At 39.4% G+C, this 18,080-nt stretch overlaps 1 protein-coding gene across 4 annotated transcripts in view; it reads right to left on the bottom strand.

Annotated features, from left to right (window-relative positions):
- Positions 1 to 181: 181 nt before the first annotated feature.
- BTBD3 (BTB domain containing 3) overlaps positions 182 to 18,080 on the bottom strand; it is a 31,277-nt gene continuing 13,378 nt past the window's right edge. For 2 of the 4 annotated variants that reach the window (XM_068940241.1, XM_068940243.1), the window contains exons 2-5: positions 9,974 to 10,238; positions 9,378 to 9,468; positions 8,760 to 8,878; positions 182 to 4,620 (exon numbers count right to left, since the gene is read on the bottom strand). In XM_068940241.1, coding sequence (XP_068796342.1) covers positions 3,588 to 4,620; positions 8,760 to 8,878; positions 9,378 to 9,468; positions 9,974 to 10,116 — 1,386 coding nt within the window. In that variant the 5' untranslated portion in view covers positions 10,117 to 10,238 and the 3' untranslated portion in view covers positions 182 to 3,587. Of the gene's footprint in view, positions 4,621 to 8,759; positions 8,879 to 9,377; positions 9,469 to 9,973; positions 10,776 to 18,080 lie in introns of those variants that run through there. The other 2 variants (XM_009673988.2, XM_068940242.1) reach the window with 2 other exon arrangements.

The raw sequence follows: 18,080 nt of genomic DNA on the forward strand, positions 1-18,080 counted from the left end.
AACTGATTAACATTTTCATTGTTCTTCCTTGTTTTTTCCTTAGACTTTTACTTCTTTTGGGATCAAAAGATCTCTGAATACATAAGCTCAACGAATATCTGTGCACAACTGTACAACAATGGAAAAGAGATAGCTAAGTAAAGGCTTTCACAATTCAAGTTTCAAAGATACTACAGGGAACAACCATTTAAGAACCACTTTTATTTGTATGTTTAATGCGATTGTACACATTCATGAGTCCAACAAGATCTGCACTGTGATATTAAAGATACAGTACAATAACATTCAACATGAGGTACTTCATATTTATATATCTGTCCTTTATAAATAATGCTGTAAGTCTGCTAAGGTCAAACACTATTCCAGCACAAATGGGTGCTGTGACCTGAAGTTAGCGGAGTTTATCACAACAACAAAAACAAAAAAAAAAAAAAGAAATTCAGTTCAGTGCAATAAGTATGTAGAAATTATAATGTTTACTTAAATACTGTTTTAGATATGCAGAAAGTATACTACATTATACTCTCTATCACAGATCCCCTCACCAGCAAAATCCAACATACAAGTAGCAAAGATGGCCCAGGTACAGTTTCAAACAGCATCTACAAAAAGATGTCTATCAACATTACGCTTACATTCCAGGTTGATATGGCTGATGCTTGCAAAATGTCCATCAATGTGTTCAAGCTCAGATACCACTGCTAAACGAACCAAAACCACGTTTAAATACCTATTTAAGTGGCACGATGTCCTAAGGTGACCAGTACGAGTCACCATCTCGTAAACCATCACCTATTAGCAGCAAGCACTGCTCAGAATCAAGCTGCTCTGTAGGTAGCAAAAAATAGTTTAGAGCATTTATGTTTATTAATCCATGTTCAAAAACTTGAAATACAGGCATCAACTCCTAAAACCTGGAATAGACTCAGAGGAATTAAGCTAGATGTAGCTTTCATGCTACTTTGTCAAAAACATGTAATAAAGGTAGTAAATGAAAATAATAATTAAGTAACAGCTAGTTTTCTACATATTACAGCTATACAGTATTCTGATCTCCTGCCTGTTCCAGCGAGTCAATGTAGTAGATAGCTCACCTTTATTTGCAGGTAAGTAAAAAACAACAAATAAATAAAAGTGAGAACCAGAGTATATTTATACCAGTGCAGTACTCTCTGATTTGTCCCATTAGCTCAGGAACCTAATTTTGTTTCCAAGTGACTCAGAATGCAGCTTGCTACTGCAAGCAACTTGTCAATCTGCTCATCACTCAGAGTGATCACATCTCTCTCAACCATTTGCTTTACGAAAACTGAATCAGTTGATTAGTGTCTCACTGTGCTTTCAAATGCATTTAAAAGAAATAGAACTGCTGCTCAGACATTGTCTAAAAGTAGATGACCATTGTCTCATGACAGTCCTAGATTTCCTGTTGCAGTTTTTTCAGCAACTCCTTCTCCAGTCCATGTGATTATAGTCTGGTTATTTTTGGCCGCAGATCTAAATATAATTAACTGGAGATTTTTTAAATCTCTCTCTGGGAGTTTTCCATGCAGCATTCTGTTTAGATTTCACTAACAGTCTGGTTTATGTACATCTGTTATACATAAAAAAAAAATCTAGGTATTTTGAGGGTGTTTTCAGAAAGAATATTAATTTGCTTTATATATATATATATGTATATACACACAAACACACACATATATATATATGTATATATATTCATAAAAAAACATTACCGCTAAGATGGGTGAAGAGCATGAATCTTGCAATGCAATTTTTCACCTGGCTCTCCTTTTATTACCTAGAAAGAGGACCTGGGCTTTTGCCATAAAGTGTTTGATGTCTACACTCCAATTTTCCTTGCTTCAGACTGTATTTTGGACACTGCAAAGATGTATTGGCATTTTAAGATGGTCAAAGGCCAGGATTCCAACAGCTAAGAAACACTTAGAGTAATAGTATTAAGCTGGTAAGAAATCATATGGGAAAAAAATTCTGTAACAAAACTGACAAGTGAATTTAGGGTTATGCTACATTAATGTGCTGATACAATATAACATTAGTCCTCAATCTGTCTAAAGAATCATTTGGTCCTCTCATTTCCTCAAAACATACACAACAAACAGAACCCACTTCAGAGATGACCTAAGACTGAGACGCATTGCCATAGGTAGAGTCCCTTTTAGAAGCCACTGTCACAATGCAACGGTAAAGAATTTTCTCATGTTTAAATAGTACCTGTATCTTATTTATACTGATTTCCTTCCCTGATAGAGAGTCATGTTCCCATAATACTTTTTCAAAAATGATACAGCCATATGACAGGAAGCTTGAAAAAGAATTCAGACAAGGAAAAGGTTCTGCACCAAACAAACCCCCCATCGATGTTTAACCACAAGCAGTTGCAAGAGATTCAACATTAACATATTAAAGATTTTCTCCTCCTCACTGTTATTGCGTTCAGTGCATATCATGAGATATGACCACAGTTGGGAATTTTCTTGTCTTTGTCTAAATTTCCACTGATTACGTACAGTAATAAAAAAGAAGACATTTCATTTTACAGAAAAAAGTCCAATTCAGGACTAGTACATTCCTTTGCTCCTCTATAATCTGCCTCCGAAACATTGTGAAGGAAGAAAAAATACTCAAAAAAAAAAAATTCTGTATTGGATGTTAGGTATCACCCTCCATTTGTTTAGCAAGGGTTCAAATAAAAGCCATTTATATAGCAATTCAACCCAAATATAGCAAAATTAGGTCATGGGAGTAAAAGTTTAAGCGCGTCCTACACAATGTGCACACATGCAAGTACTTCCCTGCCTTCCAGGTGGAATTCCTAGAGAACGAACTCGGAGGGGAACCAGCCAAGCTCAGACCCTTGACTGCAAGTGTGTCCATGCACTGGGGTCAGCATGCTGCGTAGCTTCTGGAAAGTTGCTTACTTCTCTCCCTCTCCTCCTGCAGCTACCCCAAACAGCTGGCCACAGGAGAATTTCACTTGATGAAGGCATAACCTGTTTTTTTTTCTGTTTACTACTGAGGCGCCCCTTTCAGCCACTATGATCAAAAGTCGTCCAACTTACTGGAATCTCTTAGGTCTGAAGAGCAGACAGCAGAGAGCCATAAAACAAGGCTCTCCACTTTCTCCCCTTCTCGTGCTAAAATACAGACAAACCGAGAGCGAGAAATAGACAAAGAGAAAACTCATCAGTGAAGACAGTGTTTAGCGTAAGGAGTCCTAGAACCTGTGAGACACAAGATGGGGGCATCCTCTGGTGATTCCCTGGAAGTACAGCTGCAACAGCAAAGGAAGGGTCGGCATCACTGGCACAGAGGCACCTGCCTCTTTTACAAAGCTTTTAAAACTTGCTTGTTCCTAGAAGTTACAGTTTAGAGTTAAACATTACGCTTAAACTTTTATCATCAACACTGTTACAAGCACAGCAAGCCAGTAACTTGTCCAAAGTGTTTAGTTACATATTACCTGTACTGATCACATATCTGCAGATAAAAAGCTAGGCATCAGTAGGTCCGAACCAAACAGGTTCTTCATTGAAAAATGCTTCTTCTCCACACGATTTCATTCAAGCATAAAATATGAGTTCGGGAATCTGCCCTCCCTGCACGCCAGTGCCATTTGTACTGTCTGAAGAGCACTGAAACTGAACAGTCACTTTCCCACACTGAACTTCTGTCATTCCTTCTTGTCCAAAATAACTTAGTTCATTACCATCCAGAATCACGCTAGCTGTGTAAAAGGTGTCAGGCTCAATCTGCACTGGATATTCAAACCACACGGGAAAAGTGTTACTAGAACCATCTGAGAAGTATTTACTCAAGTTCTGGCCTAGTATAACTCCTTGCCGTTTGAGTTCAATCTTGGCGCTGTATTCTGCTGATCCACAGCTGGAGCCATAGAGCCCAAAGCCAGCAATAAACACTCTCTTATCAACAGCAAACTGGATGCTGTCACACCGGCCCCTGTAACGCCACTGGTTGCTGCGGTAAGCACAGGACTGGAAACGGTGGCATCTCTGAGGAACGAGGCCTTTCCGGGGCTTACTTACAAACTGTAACTCTGGCTTTTTGGCTGCCGTGTACCAAAGGAAGATATCATTGGTTTCGTTGAGAGTCAGAATCCCGGACTGAGCAGCACCATTTGCAAAGTCATCGAGTGCCATGGTAGGGATGCGTATCAAGTACAGAGCCTTCCCTAGGACCTTGCGCTTATTCTCTATGGTAGCAGTTAGCTCCTGTCGCTGGCACTCGACTTCAGCCCAGTTCAGAGCTGCTTCGAAAACAACAATTTCTTTGGCATTCAGAGTCTCCCTTCGGAGAATGCTTTCGAGCGTCTGAAAATCAATGTCACAGAATCCCTCAGATTTCAAAGCCAGCTCGGCTTGGGCATCAATCACTTCCCAGCAGCGCTGGGTCAGGTCAGGTTCCTCAAATAAGCAGCTCTGGGAAAGCAGCACACAAGCATTCTTTGCACTTAGACTTGTCTCTAGGAAGTTGACACAGGCGCGGGCAAGATGAGGGACGATATACTTCTTTGCAGCATAAAGAGTGGCCAATACGGTATCTGCAGCCAAATCAATTTCATCACAATATATGTATCTGAAATAAAACACACGCATGTAACACTACTGCATAATGCAAAAAACACCATTTGTCAACAACATCTGAAAATTAGAAACAAAGAATTCCCAAATGACTCCGCATTAGAACTAAACAGTGCCTTTGGAGAACATCCGTTACATTCATAAAGAAGGTACAAGCCCAATTCACCACTGATATAAGACCAAGGAAGTTAACAGGCTTACATCTAAGGTGAATAAGACTTTAAATTTGGGACACAGGCTACATAGATGCTGGTTACGTTTACAAACTATGGCCCCCTCCAGCTCCGTTTTTCTTCAATACACGCTTTGAGAGGCCATCCTCCCCAAGAGATAGCTCCTCAATGGCTACTGCATATGGCTAACACAACGGTCTGGAACATGTGTTACAAAGAGGACTAGGAATGGATGATCCATGGCGGTGGATTTTTATGATCTATTTGGATGTATCTCAATAAAAGGAGGAAAACAAGTTTGCTGGGAATAACTAACTAGTCTGCCAAGAGGTGAAATGCTATCTGAGTACATCAGGTGCTACCCATCTTCATACTTTATAACTGCTGGGTTTTGCTATAGGATGATGAAACCCACAGGAAAAGCAAAGCTGAAAATAAGAATTCTGTGTCTTTATTCATGCTAAAACATCCTGGCTCCACTAACAGTGTTTTCTCACAGTCTCAGAGCATAAGGGGAAAAAAGGCTTTACTGCTAGGCTAGCGTGGTGGAAGAGATGAAAGTTAAATTCTATTTATGTGACTAGCATCCTGAAATTCATTGCTCATAGGGAAACGAAGAAATGTAGAGTTTGTTTCTTTACTGACTCATGCTTCAGGGCCCCATCTGCAGCTGGTAAATGCAACATTTTAAAACCACACTAGACACAATTTTACTCTTCATATGAATAAGAAAGTCTTGATGGTTATGGCTGATCACCATGACTTTCTCCAGTAAAACTGAAGTTAAATGCAACCCTGTACGAATTAAAATGTTCCAGTTAACAAGCGTCCCAACATAACGCATTTTTGCGCAACAGAATGTGCGTATAAAGTAGAACTAGTACCTACCTACTAGTACCTATCTTATTATAGTTGTAAATAGCTTGTTTTATATTTTTGCAGGTATTGCGTGATTGACTGAGATTCTGACCTGCAAGTGATTTCCAGATAGTGATGAAAAAGATAGCAATGAAGAAAATATTAAGGAATAGTTATGATTTCTAGGGTAGAACAAAATTCTGATAAAATTAGGCTTGTGGTCAAAATGAACTTGTAAGAATGCTCTTCTCAAAGTTATACCTAGAAAAGATGCTTAGAGCAAATACTGCCCAAGCAATGTAATAAAACGTATGTGGTTACAAAGCGAAAGAATGCTAACACAGGACTAGCCCTTCCTGCCTTTATTCTTGGTTTCAGCTGGGCTATTAGTACCAAAGATCACATGTATACATCATAGGTTACAGGCTTAGGTCCTTCACTGCCCAAAAAGTGTTCCATATTTCAGTTTATTCATTTTTAATGCTTCCAACTCTTTTCTCCCTTCCATTACTTCTCTTTGCCTGCTAATACAGCAGAGAATGATGACATCTGTTTTAAATTTAAATAGTACAAAAGTTGTTCGTTTAATATTCATGAAAGTGAAGAACTAATATCACTGATTTACAACAGATATAGCACAGATCGGCTCTCTGCAACATTACACACTTACTCTGCCAGTGTACCTCAGTTTTGGACTACAACTGCTGATATTCCAGTTCCAACCTGTTCTTGAACAAAAGTATTCCGTAGCTAAACCGTAGGGTTTGATGTTTCAGTAATACGCTCCGTCCCGGGTTAAAATGAGACCATGGTTCTAACTTTCACAGACAAGATTAAAGTAAGACATAATACATTAAAAATACCAATTCAATGCTTCAGAATATGAACTTAACAACCTCTTAACCCTATTTTTAAAACTGGAGAGAACAGCCATACCAATTTTACCAGAGGAATAATCAGTGTCTCTCAGTAGAGACTATATTGAATATGCTATATCCAGCAGTACCTTGACTCATATTTGTCATCAGTACGCACACTACACAGTTAAAGACAAACAATATGTACCGTATAAGAACTCACTGCCCAGGAAAAAAAAATTAGCTGAACGCATTTTCTTATGTGGACTATGCTGCACCCCTCCTGACTACGCAAAAGAGCATATGAAGGAAAGGCCTACTTTGGGATGGCTGAAAGTCTTTTCCTTTTTAGCCTCAGCCTTCTCAGCCTTCTGCTGTCCACTGCTCACAGCCATGACAGGGGACACCCGTGGGGAGGATGTCCTGGCTGGGGAGAGGAGCGACGGGGGCTGTAGCTCCCCCACAAGCTCCACCCAGGGCAGCACAGGCTCCGCATCGTGCGACGAGGGGAATGCTGCGCGGCATCCCTTCCCCGCTGCTGCACCGCCACGGCTGCAGGCAGCCCTGCCGCGCGCAGACACTGGAGCGCTCGGCAGGGTCAGGCTCACCGCGTCTTCGAAAGTTCCCACGGGGGAAGGTTAGCTCACCGTCCACAAAGCCAACAAGTTGGTGGGTTTTTGCTTTTTAAAACAAAAGCTTAAAAGGATAAAGAATTGCAGGATTCTGGCCACGCTCGCAAAGACAGTTTCCTAAATCGCCACAGGAAAAATAAATTGCCAGGACGCGGGTATTGATGTTCTCTTTCTTAGGTTTGCTTTCTTAACGCATTTATAACACGTCATAACCATGACATACTCAAAAAGCACTCTGTCTGCACACAGCAAATCACACTGAGCCACAGTGAAAGAGATTTGCCGTTCAAAAAGGAAGGGGGCGGCGGAAATCCAAGTTATCTTGTGTTTGCACCTTCCAGAATTCTGTATGGAAGTAAAGAACAAGTTTAAGCTCCACAAAAAACACCCACAAAACCAGAAAGGCCCAAAACAGGGATCTGTAATGCACCTACCTACATAATAGCATATCTTAACTTTATATTCCAGCCCCAGACAGCAGCTGTGTGAGTTCGGCTTTTCCTGGCAGTTACTGATACCTGTCCAAAACACTTCTGATGTTCATGACAACCTCTAAAAACTGTATGCAACAAACTCTACGTGCAACTTTCAACACTCATCTACACTGCCACTGATATACACAAGAAAAAAAAGAAACTATTCCCCAATCACAAGCTAATCAAAACAGTCTATGAAATACATCAAATTGTTAGCTAGCGATTACACCATTACATGCAATAAAAACTGCAGTATATTAGAAGGTTACTATCAGAGACTGATGTATTTTCTTTATCTCAAAGCAATGACACTTATTAAAGCTGAAGGGAAAAAAATCTCAAAAGCCATAGCATTTCTGTGACAGAGAATTTCTCTTTAAAAAAAAAAAAATCGGAGTTTATAGATACATTCAAGGGCAATTCAGCAGGGAAACTGTTTCCTTGTGTTCACGTAGAAGAAGATAGCAGTTCTTACACACTTTTCAGGAAGAAATCAAATACACAGAAAATAATGATTACGTAAACTGTCTTTCTTGCCATGAGTAAAATAAAACCCCATTCATTTAAATAGCCTTTTCATCACTTTCCAAATGCATCAGTATGACATATGAGGAGAAATTTAATTTTCAGAGGCTGCATTTGATAATTTAGGATTGTTTTTCTAAGACAAGCCCTACACACAGCAAGTGTACAAAAGAGCTGGAACTACGTCAAAATACAAACCCAGTCATTCTGTGGGTTTTTTTTTTTTTTTTAAAGTTTTCACTATGCTTGCAAAGTAGAACAGGTTTTTTGTTACAGCTGCCAATTCTTTTTAGTAACTCCATTCCTTGGTGTAGCATGTGTAGTGACAAATCAAATCAATAGGCATTACAGTATACAATGTGCCCAAAGATCCCCTGTCAAAGTCATTATTTATAACTGCCTACATTAGCCTAATATATGCGTGCCTTGGAGTAGAGGGCGAGACCAAAATGAGGTAAAAATAAAAGTTTGAAATACCTGAAACACAAAAGGAAGAACATTTTAAAGGAACTGCTTCCTGTCTGCATATACCTGTCTAATAATTAACTGTGACATTACCAGTGAACGTATACATCATAAAGAAATACACATCTAGCAGATGAATGATGCTTACTTCAGCATAGCGAGAAAAGCAGCAGGCTCAACATCTGGTATACGGATTTCATCTTTGTCCTCAGCAAGCTCTCCGTAAAACATTGCATGGAATACAGAGCTCCCAACAGCTAGGACATACTGTTGAGAAAGGGAAATCTTATTTCATGCTTTAAACTGAAAGCGCTGCCAATAAAAACAATGTGGGAGAGCTATTCTGAATATACTGGCTTCACTGACTGACACTAGACACACTTATGCGAGAAAGTCAAACGTGAGAACAAAATAACATGTATTTTCTCTGCATTTTCCTCTCAGGGGCAAACATGCATTAGCTACTGGAAAATGCTCACGTCCATTACAGAAGTTTCCTATTTCTAGCAAATCTTCTCAAGAGTAGTATTAATCACCAGAACAAACAATATTCCTAACTTTACAATGGAGTACATTATTGCGACAAATGTAATATTTAACCAGAAATACAGCGAAAAGGACAGAGTAATTCACTGCAGGTAACTTTTTAAAATACAGAACTACGTCTGCCCCAGAAGAGCCAAGTCTCCCACGGTACGTGCTGGTGGGACCGTGGGAGCTCCCTGGCCAGCCTCCCGTCCAAGCTGCAAAGGCAGCTGTTGCTTACTTTGTGTCCTGGCAACCGCTGGGTCGCACCTGGTGGCCCAACCACAAAATGAACATCTGCCATCAAGTCATTGTTGAACATCACGGCATTTCTACAAACAGAGGCAACGTGTTAATTTATGGTACCTAATAACTCCATGCTTGCCCCAAACCCAAGAGACTAAACTCCTTAACACCTTAAAGTTGCACGTTAATAGAAAGAAAAGCAGGTCACGCTTTGTTTTAAACTACTTTACATACTGGGAGAAAAAGCAAAGTTGGGGGACCTTGCAAAAAGAAACTTATGAAAACTTTTCAGAAAGTGATAATCAAAATCAAGAGCATGTATCACTCTCCACTGAGGTCTAAAAGCAAATCTTTACCAGTGTGTTGCAGCTTGTAGCAATACTTTTATTTACTCGAGACAAACAGCTGCACTGTCTGGAAAAAAGATACTAAGATGTTTTCCATTACTGAAATATTTGCTTAACCAAAAACAAAAAGAAGAGAACTGTTTCATTCAGCAAATAAACGAAAAACTAAATATAAGCATTACGAACATTTTGCTACTTTTCACCACTCCGTTTAAACAGCAAAAATAAACTGTCCTGAACTTACCTCTCTCTGATGGTTGGATAAAGTCCTTGCCAATTAGGTGCGGGGATAGTGTTGTTGTTATTGAGATTTTGCTGGTGGTACTGCTGGACAGCAGCTGTATTAGTGTTGGCTGGCTTCTTTCGGGGAAAAATATCAGCAGCCATCTTCTTCTTCTTTTTGGTCTTCAAGGTAATGATTTCATAGCAAACTGGAGGCAATTTGCTGCTACTACTGCTGCTGCTATTTCCCTTCTTGGAGCTTTTCTTGGACCTGTTCTTGACTGTCTCTGGAAGCATCAAGAAGAAGGTGAGACATTTCATGTTCTTTCCCTTCTCATCTACCATGAGGATACTTGTCTGTACAGCTAGATAGCCTAACTAGCTACGAACATTAAGAAACGCAAGTGTAAGCTGTTAAATAGAGAGCAGCAGAGCTGAGAGTTTGTTTCTCTTCCAGCAAGACAAGGTGACCTTCCCAGGGTACCGAATAAGAAACTGGCTTTAAGTTTGATCCAGTACTTGAATTGTTAAATACCTCCCCATCCTTCCTGCCAGTTTTATTTCTTCCCAGCTTTCCTGGAATCGAATCACCTGAAAGCGCTACCCCCTGCAAAGAAGGCAGGCACGCAGCTACAGCGCTGGCTTTTTGAAAGAGAGGAGCAAGGCGGGCTGTAGCACTGCTAGTCGGCTCAGCCAGCTGAACTTGTGCGTTGAGCGGATCCGAACAGAATAGGTATTACAGCCCCGCAGCCGGAGGCAGCCAGCGTTCGGAGCCAATAGCTGAAGTCACCGAAAGCGATTGGACCCAGCAGCACAGTGACACCTATTGTAACGTACACGGCTCTAACATTAAAGCAACAGCAGTTGCGCTCCTCATTTAGCATGAAGAGCTAAGTAATAAAGGAAATTGCAGGCGCAGTTACGTAAGCGCACGACTGGCCAGCAGCACGCATGTTTCAGATCTCCTTGACGCTTCTTGAGTTTTCACAGGGAAATAACAGCAAGCCTGAATCAGGTAGAGAGACGTATCTGAGCCCAAATGTATCTGTGGGAGCTATTTCCCACACGCAGGTGATACCAGCACGATTCTGTGGTGTTCCCACAAATCCCTACTGTAACACTTATTCAGCCAGGAGAGCTGTAAATATCAGGACCAAATTAAACCAAATTAACTAGCAGCAGAAAAGAGAACGATTCAGTTAAACTCTCCCTTTCAGTGCAGTTTATACTCCGGTGTAACATGAATAGAGATGAGGTCACAGCTTTAGCTTTAACTCCTTATGTTTCTAGATAACGTAACAGCCTTTGAGGGGGTCCCAAATCACTACGCAGTGTTAATTAGGCCAGCTTACACCAGATGTGGCTGCACCACTTCAGAAGTAAACTTCTAGATGCACAAATCAGATTCAAGCAAATCAGAGTGAACGTATTTAATCAGTATTTCAAAGCATTAAATGAAAAAGTCCAAATGACTTTGAGAGTCTTAGGCAGAAATCACTCCTTGAGATGCAAACACACACAGATTTCCTCAATAAATACTTTTTGAAACAAACAGGATATCAGCTTGGCCAACCAAACCATTTAAATAGGAAAGACACCTAATTTTCAGTCATTACTTTACTAAGAACTGAAATTTAGATTGGATTTCCTTGATAGTAGGTCAAGTGTTTAAAAAACTAAACACTTAGAAAAAAAAAATAGAGGAAGCAAAAATATTAGATAGCAACATTTCACACCTTAAAATATCAAGTGCTTTTTTTTAAATGACCCATAGTTCAAATATCACTCCATACTTTTTTTTTTTCACGTTTTAAAGAAAAAAATCCTCTTTGATAGCAACACAAATTTACCCACACTTAGCCTCAATTTCCTGAGGCTTTCCTGGACAGGAGTACAACAGTGAAATAAAAGTGGAGAAAGCGATGAAGAAATGGCTGACCTTGGTGCAATCCACCACAAGAACGTGCTACTGACTTAAACTGCAACGCGGGAACGTTATTCAGGCTATTCACTGAAACATCACTGCGACTGCTGCAATCACAGGTACGGCTCCACAGCACAGTTTCAAAATGACTTTGAACCCAAGAACTCTAAAACCCAAGGGCAGGTATTTCACAGATTATCTAGCCTCCCTGAGACACCCTTCACGTTAAGCCCTGACTAGAAACGCCGGCAGCAGCCATCCCGCACGTTTTGCTGCGTGGGGTTGAGTTGACATTATTTCCAGCCGCGCCTCCGCTCTCTGAGGTTACTGCTCGCGGAAGGGGGAAAACGGAGGGAAGTGCGTCTCTGCCTCGGCTGCTCCATTTCACAATTCAATATCTTAGCGTAAAATCACTTTCACCGGGAATTTAGAAGATGGTGGATTGTGCCTGGTATGGCTGGAGAGCAGATAACACTCCTCCTTCGGTGACAGTCAGGTTATGCAATTTCCAAAGAAATATTTTCTAACAAGCTCTTCTACTATCCCTCCCTCCTCCTTCCCCCCCCCCCCCCCCCCAATCTGTGACAGATTGATTTAGGAGGGAAACAAACAGTCTGAATCATGTTGAACTGTGGAGGCAAACGGAGTAAAGGAGAAGAAGAAACCCAACCCCCCAGATGGGATGTTTATAACTGCTCACAGTTGAGAGCTTATAACGGGGTCAGAGCAGGTATTCTCAGCGTGAAATTTCACTTTGTTAGGTTTGTGTGAGTGATTTCTTTCTTCCTCCTTAAGTAAGTTTCCAGCCCTTCTCGTTAAAAAAATAACCTTTTTGTCCCTCTGCATAGGAAAGACATTTCACAAGGAAGAAGTTCAAAAATGTTTAAAGATATAGGAAAGAAAAAAAACACCGAGTGCCTTCTTCAGAAAATCTGATTTTTGGCATTGCAAATGGCACAAGGGGAAAGTTTCCAGGAGCTGAGAGTCAGATGGGAGTTGAGTTTTGATTTTAATTCCATACATCCATTTTATACACTACTAAAGTACATAAAAATTGTTTCAAACCTTTGACCAATACAAATCCCAAGATTATACACATACATGATTAATTATCAAATAAGATCACTGAGAGGCTTCAGAAGAAAACTGGAATGCCAGACTGACTGGTTAACTCAGTCTGGGAAAGAGTAATAGGGAACGTGCACCAGTAGGAGTCAATGATACCTTCAGCCTCTGTAAAACAGAACGCGCATGCAACACGCTGTGCTTTCTTAGGAAAGCAAGAGAGCGAGAAGCCACAGCTGAAGGATGATCAGTCTGGATCCAAAAGCCACACAGAACCCTAGCAGACAAGAAAATAACTTCCATATGGTAGGATAAAAATCTACCCTCACAAATAAAAAGCCAGCCCAACTACTGTCTCTGCCTATTCTTAAGCCACCCAGCGAAACCTGGTCTGCTACGACAGGGAAATAGAAGTCTGATTCCTCAACAGGCTCCAAGAGTTCCTACAAAAGATTATGAGCCTCTTAGAGTTTTTAATAAAATCTTCCACCAAACTTTTTATTAACTCAGAAACAAGATGTCAGTACAGCAGCCATCAGACCCACTAAGCTGGGAAAAAAAAAAAAAAAAGAAGAATTTGTGCCAGCCATAACTGGCATATTCCTTTTGCTTCAGTGGCAATTTCCATCTACTTTCCTGTAACACAATTTTCTTCTTTTAGTATACACATACCGTTAATGACTTGACATATCAGTATGTTAGTAATCAGCACAGGTAAGCTACAAACTACTCCCTGCTGAAAGACTAGTCAAAATCCCAAGTTCGAACCAGCCTGTGTCCGATAAGAGCATCAAGAAAATTGATCTTTTCTCACTGGAAAATCTTCTATCCATTTCTCTGAAAATTTCTTATGATGTGTTCCTAGCCCTCTTCAGTAGTTCTCATTTTTCTTCATTAAGTCTACATTAACAGAACTTTATAAATATAACTTTTTTAAAAAGGAAAAAAATCACAAAGATACTTATAAAATAAAGATTTATGTAGGTGCAGTCAAACCAGAAATATTTTAACTTAAAGGGTGTAAGAAATTCCACATTTAAACACAGGTGAAAATCTAAAATGCCAGATGTGAAGAACTAAGCAAAGGAATATATTCCAAGCCTGAGACACCACCTCTCAAGTCTCATTCCCCTTCAAATTATTAGGGGCAATTTATAAGCCCCTGGAAATCAGCTCCCAGAGAAATGGTCTTAAAAATCAAAACATCAGTATTATTGTTTAAATACAAATCTGTGTAATATTTCTGCAACCCCGGTTTTATTTATCCTTTAAGACCATACTGTGCCTTGAGACGATTGTGAAGGATGCCATAGGAGGCATATTATAGTGCAACTCTCGGTGTGCAGCTTTTAATAGTATGGTAGTAGTATGATTATAGCTTTCTAAAAGTAACCTCCAATTGAGAAATCATTTAATTTCCAGGTTGACACAAGTATTCTTCCTCATATTACATCAGTCACTTATGCTGCAATAGTAAGTCTACTCCATTTTCTTTTTTCTTCTAATAGGTTGTGGTTTTTCCTACATATCATATTTACAGCTCAGTTTTTCCTGTAGTACCATGAACTGGACAGTTCCATAAAAAACAAGATTTCATCAAAATCCCCAGTGGTCTGTTACAACTAGTTCCTGAAGAGATGAATGAATTCTAAGGAGGCAATGAAAAAATGCATATATTTCTCTTTTGTAAAGTTGCCAAGTCTCTCTCTTTGCATGGTTACTACGTCTATGCATTATTAAAATTCTTTGTTTAAACTCTGGATTCCCCTTATTATGAAGCACATTTTAGAAAGTAAATCTTGATTAACCAAAATAAATACACAACGTCCATGTTTAACAAATCTACCTGTCCGCTGCTACTTTTCACTGAATTTAAGTTGACTTTAATCAGTCATTTAAAGATGATACGTACAATTTAAAAAAAAAAAAAACACCCACCAAAACCACATTGCTAAGGAGCCTAATTCTATTTATGAGGAAACCTGGGCTATGAATTATTTTGTCACTTAGAAGAATTCTTCTGAATTGCCCTTCTACCCTTCTGTTTATAAAAATGGTCACTTGCAAAGGGGGCTGATACCTCTGCTCTTGATTTCCTCATGTAAAAATGCACTACAGTAAACAAAATCTTCCAATGTCCTTGCTCTTTCACAAGTTTCTGATTGGCAGCACTGAAACTAACCCAAATTGTATCAGCTTCTACCTGCTGCATGGAAAAGCTGGACTTGAAGTCTTACTTAGAAAGGTCCCCCACTAAAAAAAAAAGAATAGAAGAATGGAGAAAGAAGGATAAAACCGTGAAGACTCCCAGAGAGGCTACAATTTAGGGTTAAAAGTAGAGTATTCCTTTCTCACAATTGCCAAAAGCTGGGAAAGAGTAGAATATAATCAGAATAGTCTTGAATCAACACTAGAAGCTTCCAATTGATGTCCAAAATAGCTATGTGCTATTTTGCAATAGGTCTTATGCTATTCTAGTAACATCCTTGTTGGCAAATATTCTTCCTAACTCTGCTTAGCAATTGTCTCATGTTTTACAGCATGAGCAGTTAACCACTTTGCAAGATTTTATCCACAGAGATACTTTTTAAATTTCCTTCCTCCCCCTGAATCCTCTTAATGCTTTAAAGAAAACAAAATTAAAAAATCCTGAGCAGCTAAATCAACAGGTAAATACAGCTAAAAAATAAAATCAATATTTAGTTGCCTTTTATTCTCTCATTCCTGTATTATTCGCTAGTATGTAGGCTATATCTGTGCATGTCACTTCTTATTGGTCTTACCAAAGCAAGCTTAATCTTTTTACTCTATCCTTACAAAAAGCCTTTTTGCATCTGCAGTCATTTTCATTATCCCCGTCTGATGTTTACAACAATATCCTTTTTGAGATGAAGCAATCAAAAGAAAACATTGTATTTAAAAATAAGGAAACTATTTACTCCTATGTTTACGTAATGTTAACGTTTCCCTCTGGGCGGATTTCAATCGATTGTTTTAAATGCAGTGCAGGCCCACAACCGGTGAGTTGAGAAGGAATCTAGTTCATCCATTTCAATAGTCAAAGGCCGATTAAAAAAAAAAAAAAAAAGAGCGCAATAGAGACTTTGCTCCCAGAAGGTTCAAGGGAACTGAGGTGCCTGTGAAGAGTCCCTGGAAGCCTATCAGGACAAAGCAGGCTTACCATGAACCTGTTCTTAAACCAAATGCCACCTCTCCTGCTGTCACTTTTTGTGTTACTTTCTTGCTTATCTACTTACAAGTTCACCATTTAACCTTGGTGTGAGTTGTTCCCATTCAATAACTTCATATTTAGGCTCAAAACATGCCAATCTAATACAAAAAAAGACTTCCACGCTGTTAAGTTTTGCTTTTAAAATTAAAGATTTTGTTCCCAGCTGGATCAAAATAAATATAGCTAGCATACTAAAATGAGAAAGAAAAATGCGCTTAAAGTTGTGCTTGCATTTTCATTGTAATTTCAATGCCATGCCTGCTGCATGCACGAGAGGCTATAGAAAACATAACTATACAGAGTAAGGTTTAGATGTACACAGCCCACAGTGTTCCAGCGCTATATTTGAAACTGCTACAGTGAATTATCATACAAACACTCTCTCCTGTGCAAATGGAATAGAATAACACGATAAGCTTTATCACAACACAAAATATATGATTTTGCCAGCCTACTGATACATATCCCCTAATGTCATAGTTTGGTAACCGCAGGTAGAAAATATCCCAGAGCAGAATTCACAATTTATCCTATAAACATTAATTTGCTTCTCGATGGTTCAAACTAAAAGCAAGAATCACAAATGAGCTCTGCGATGAGAAAACCTGCAACTACAAAATGAGAAATTCAGTTCAAGGTTATAGGAGATAAACTGTTTTTCTACATATTTAAAAGTGACACATTTTACTTTTCTTCCCCATCACTAATACTTTAGGTTGTCCATTTCACTTAATATTGAGTTTTGCTCCTGACAATTTGTGGGGTTAAAAAAAAAGAAGTTATTTTTCTCAGTGACTACCTTTTTCGGCTTCTAAACATGATATTGCAAACCTAAAAGCATTCAACCCTTTTCTCTAAGGCAGAGGTCAACTTTAATTCTATTCTGCCTCTTACCAAAACCAATGTACAAAGAAAACATCAGATAGCTCAGGAAATTGGTAATGAGATACAGCGGTTTTCCGTCTCTAGGTCACTAATTCTAAATTGACCGAGGTCAACAGTAATCAAAAGTCATTAGCATTTAATGATCATTCAGTGCCCTGTGAGAAAAGAGCTAGTGATCTTGGTGCACTTCAGAAAAGCCACCACTACAATTAGTACTCACATGCTGACTATTTCAGTGGAGAGATTGGGATCAGATGACTACAGGCAGAACTTCCCTTCCTATCTGAGAGACAGATCTCACCTACGTAGACAAGCCTTCATACTAATTTTAACTTGAATCACAAACTATTTTTTAAAACCAAAGTTAAATTAATATAGTCTCTGAAAGGACAGGTTGAAAGGTCTTGTTCCTTTACATCAATGCTTCCCAAACCTCTTTGTCCTCCCATGCACAGGTCAGTAGGTCTGTATAATGTAAATGCTAACATAGATAAAGAGAAGATAACTTCTCAGTAAATCCCCACTTTCAGAACTGATGGCTCTAAAGGAATGACTGCCCCATGAGGATCCACAGGGGGGACTGCATTAACGTAGCTACATTGGTGTATAATTCAAGGGCTACATTTTTCATGTGCAGACCAGTCAAATTTCTCCATGACAAACAACAACGTGGGGAGAAACATCAACCTCCTGGGACTGCCTTGCTACGAGCACCTTCCAACTAGGTTAAGAAAAACAGAGGGGCCTTCTGGGGGGCTAGGCGCTGTAATGCAAATGTAATTAGGCTCTCTCATTGGAAAACCACCTTATGTCAGTCTTGTTTTAAGCAGTAATTCCCTAAACTTCACTAGCCGTAAAATGTCTGTTTTAAAAATGCAAAGGAGACCAGTGCCACGGCACACTTGTACTTATAGCAGAAGAGCATGCATGGCAGCATTCAATAAAAAAAACTTTAAACGAGCTAAAAAAGTGGAAAAAAATGGTACGGCTTCTTCTTTTCTAGTGCATTTTAAAAGACCAAAA

Source organism: Struthio camelus, chromosome 3 (assembly GCF_040807025.1).
Source record: "Struthio camelus isolate bStrCam1 chromosome 3, bStrCam1.hap1, whole genome shotgun sequence".
Lineage (NCBI taxonomy): Eukaryota > Metazoa > Chordata > Aves > Struthioniformes > Struthionidae > Struthio > Struthio camelus.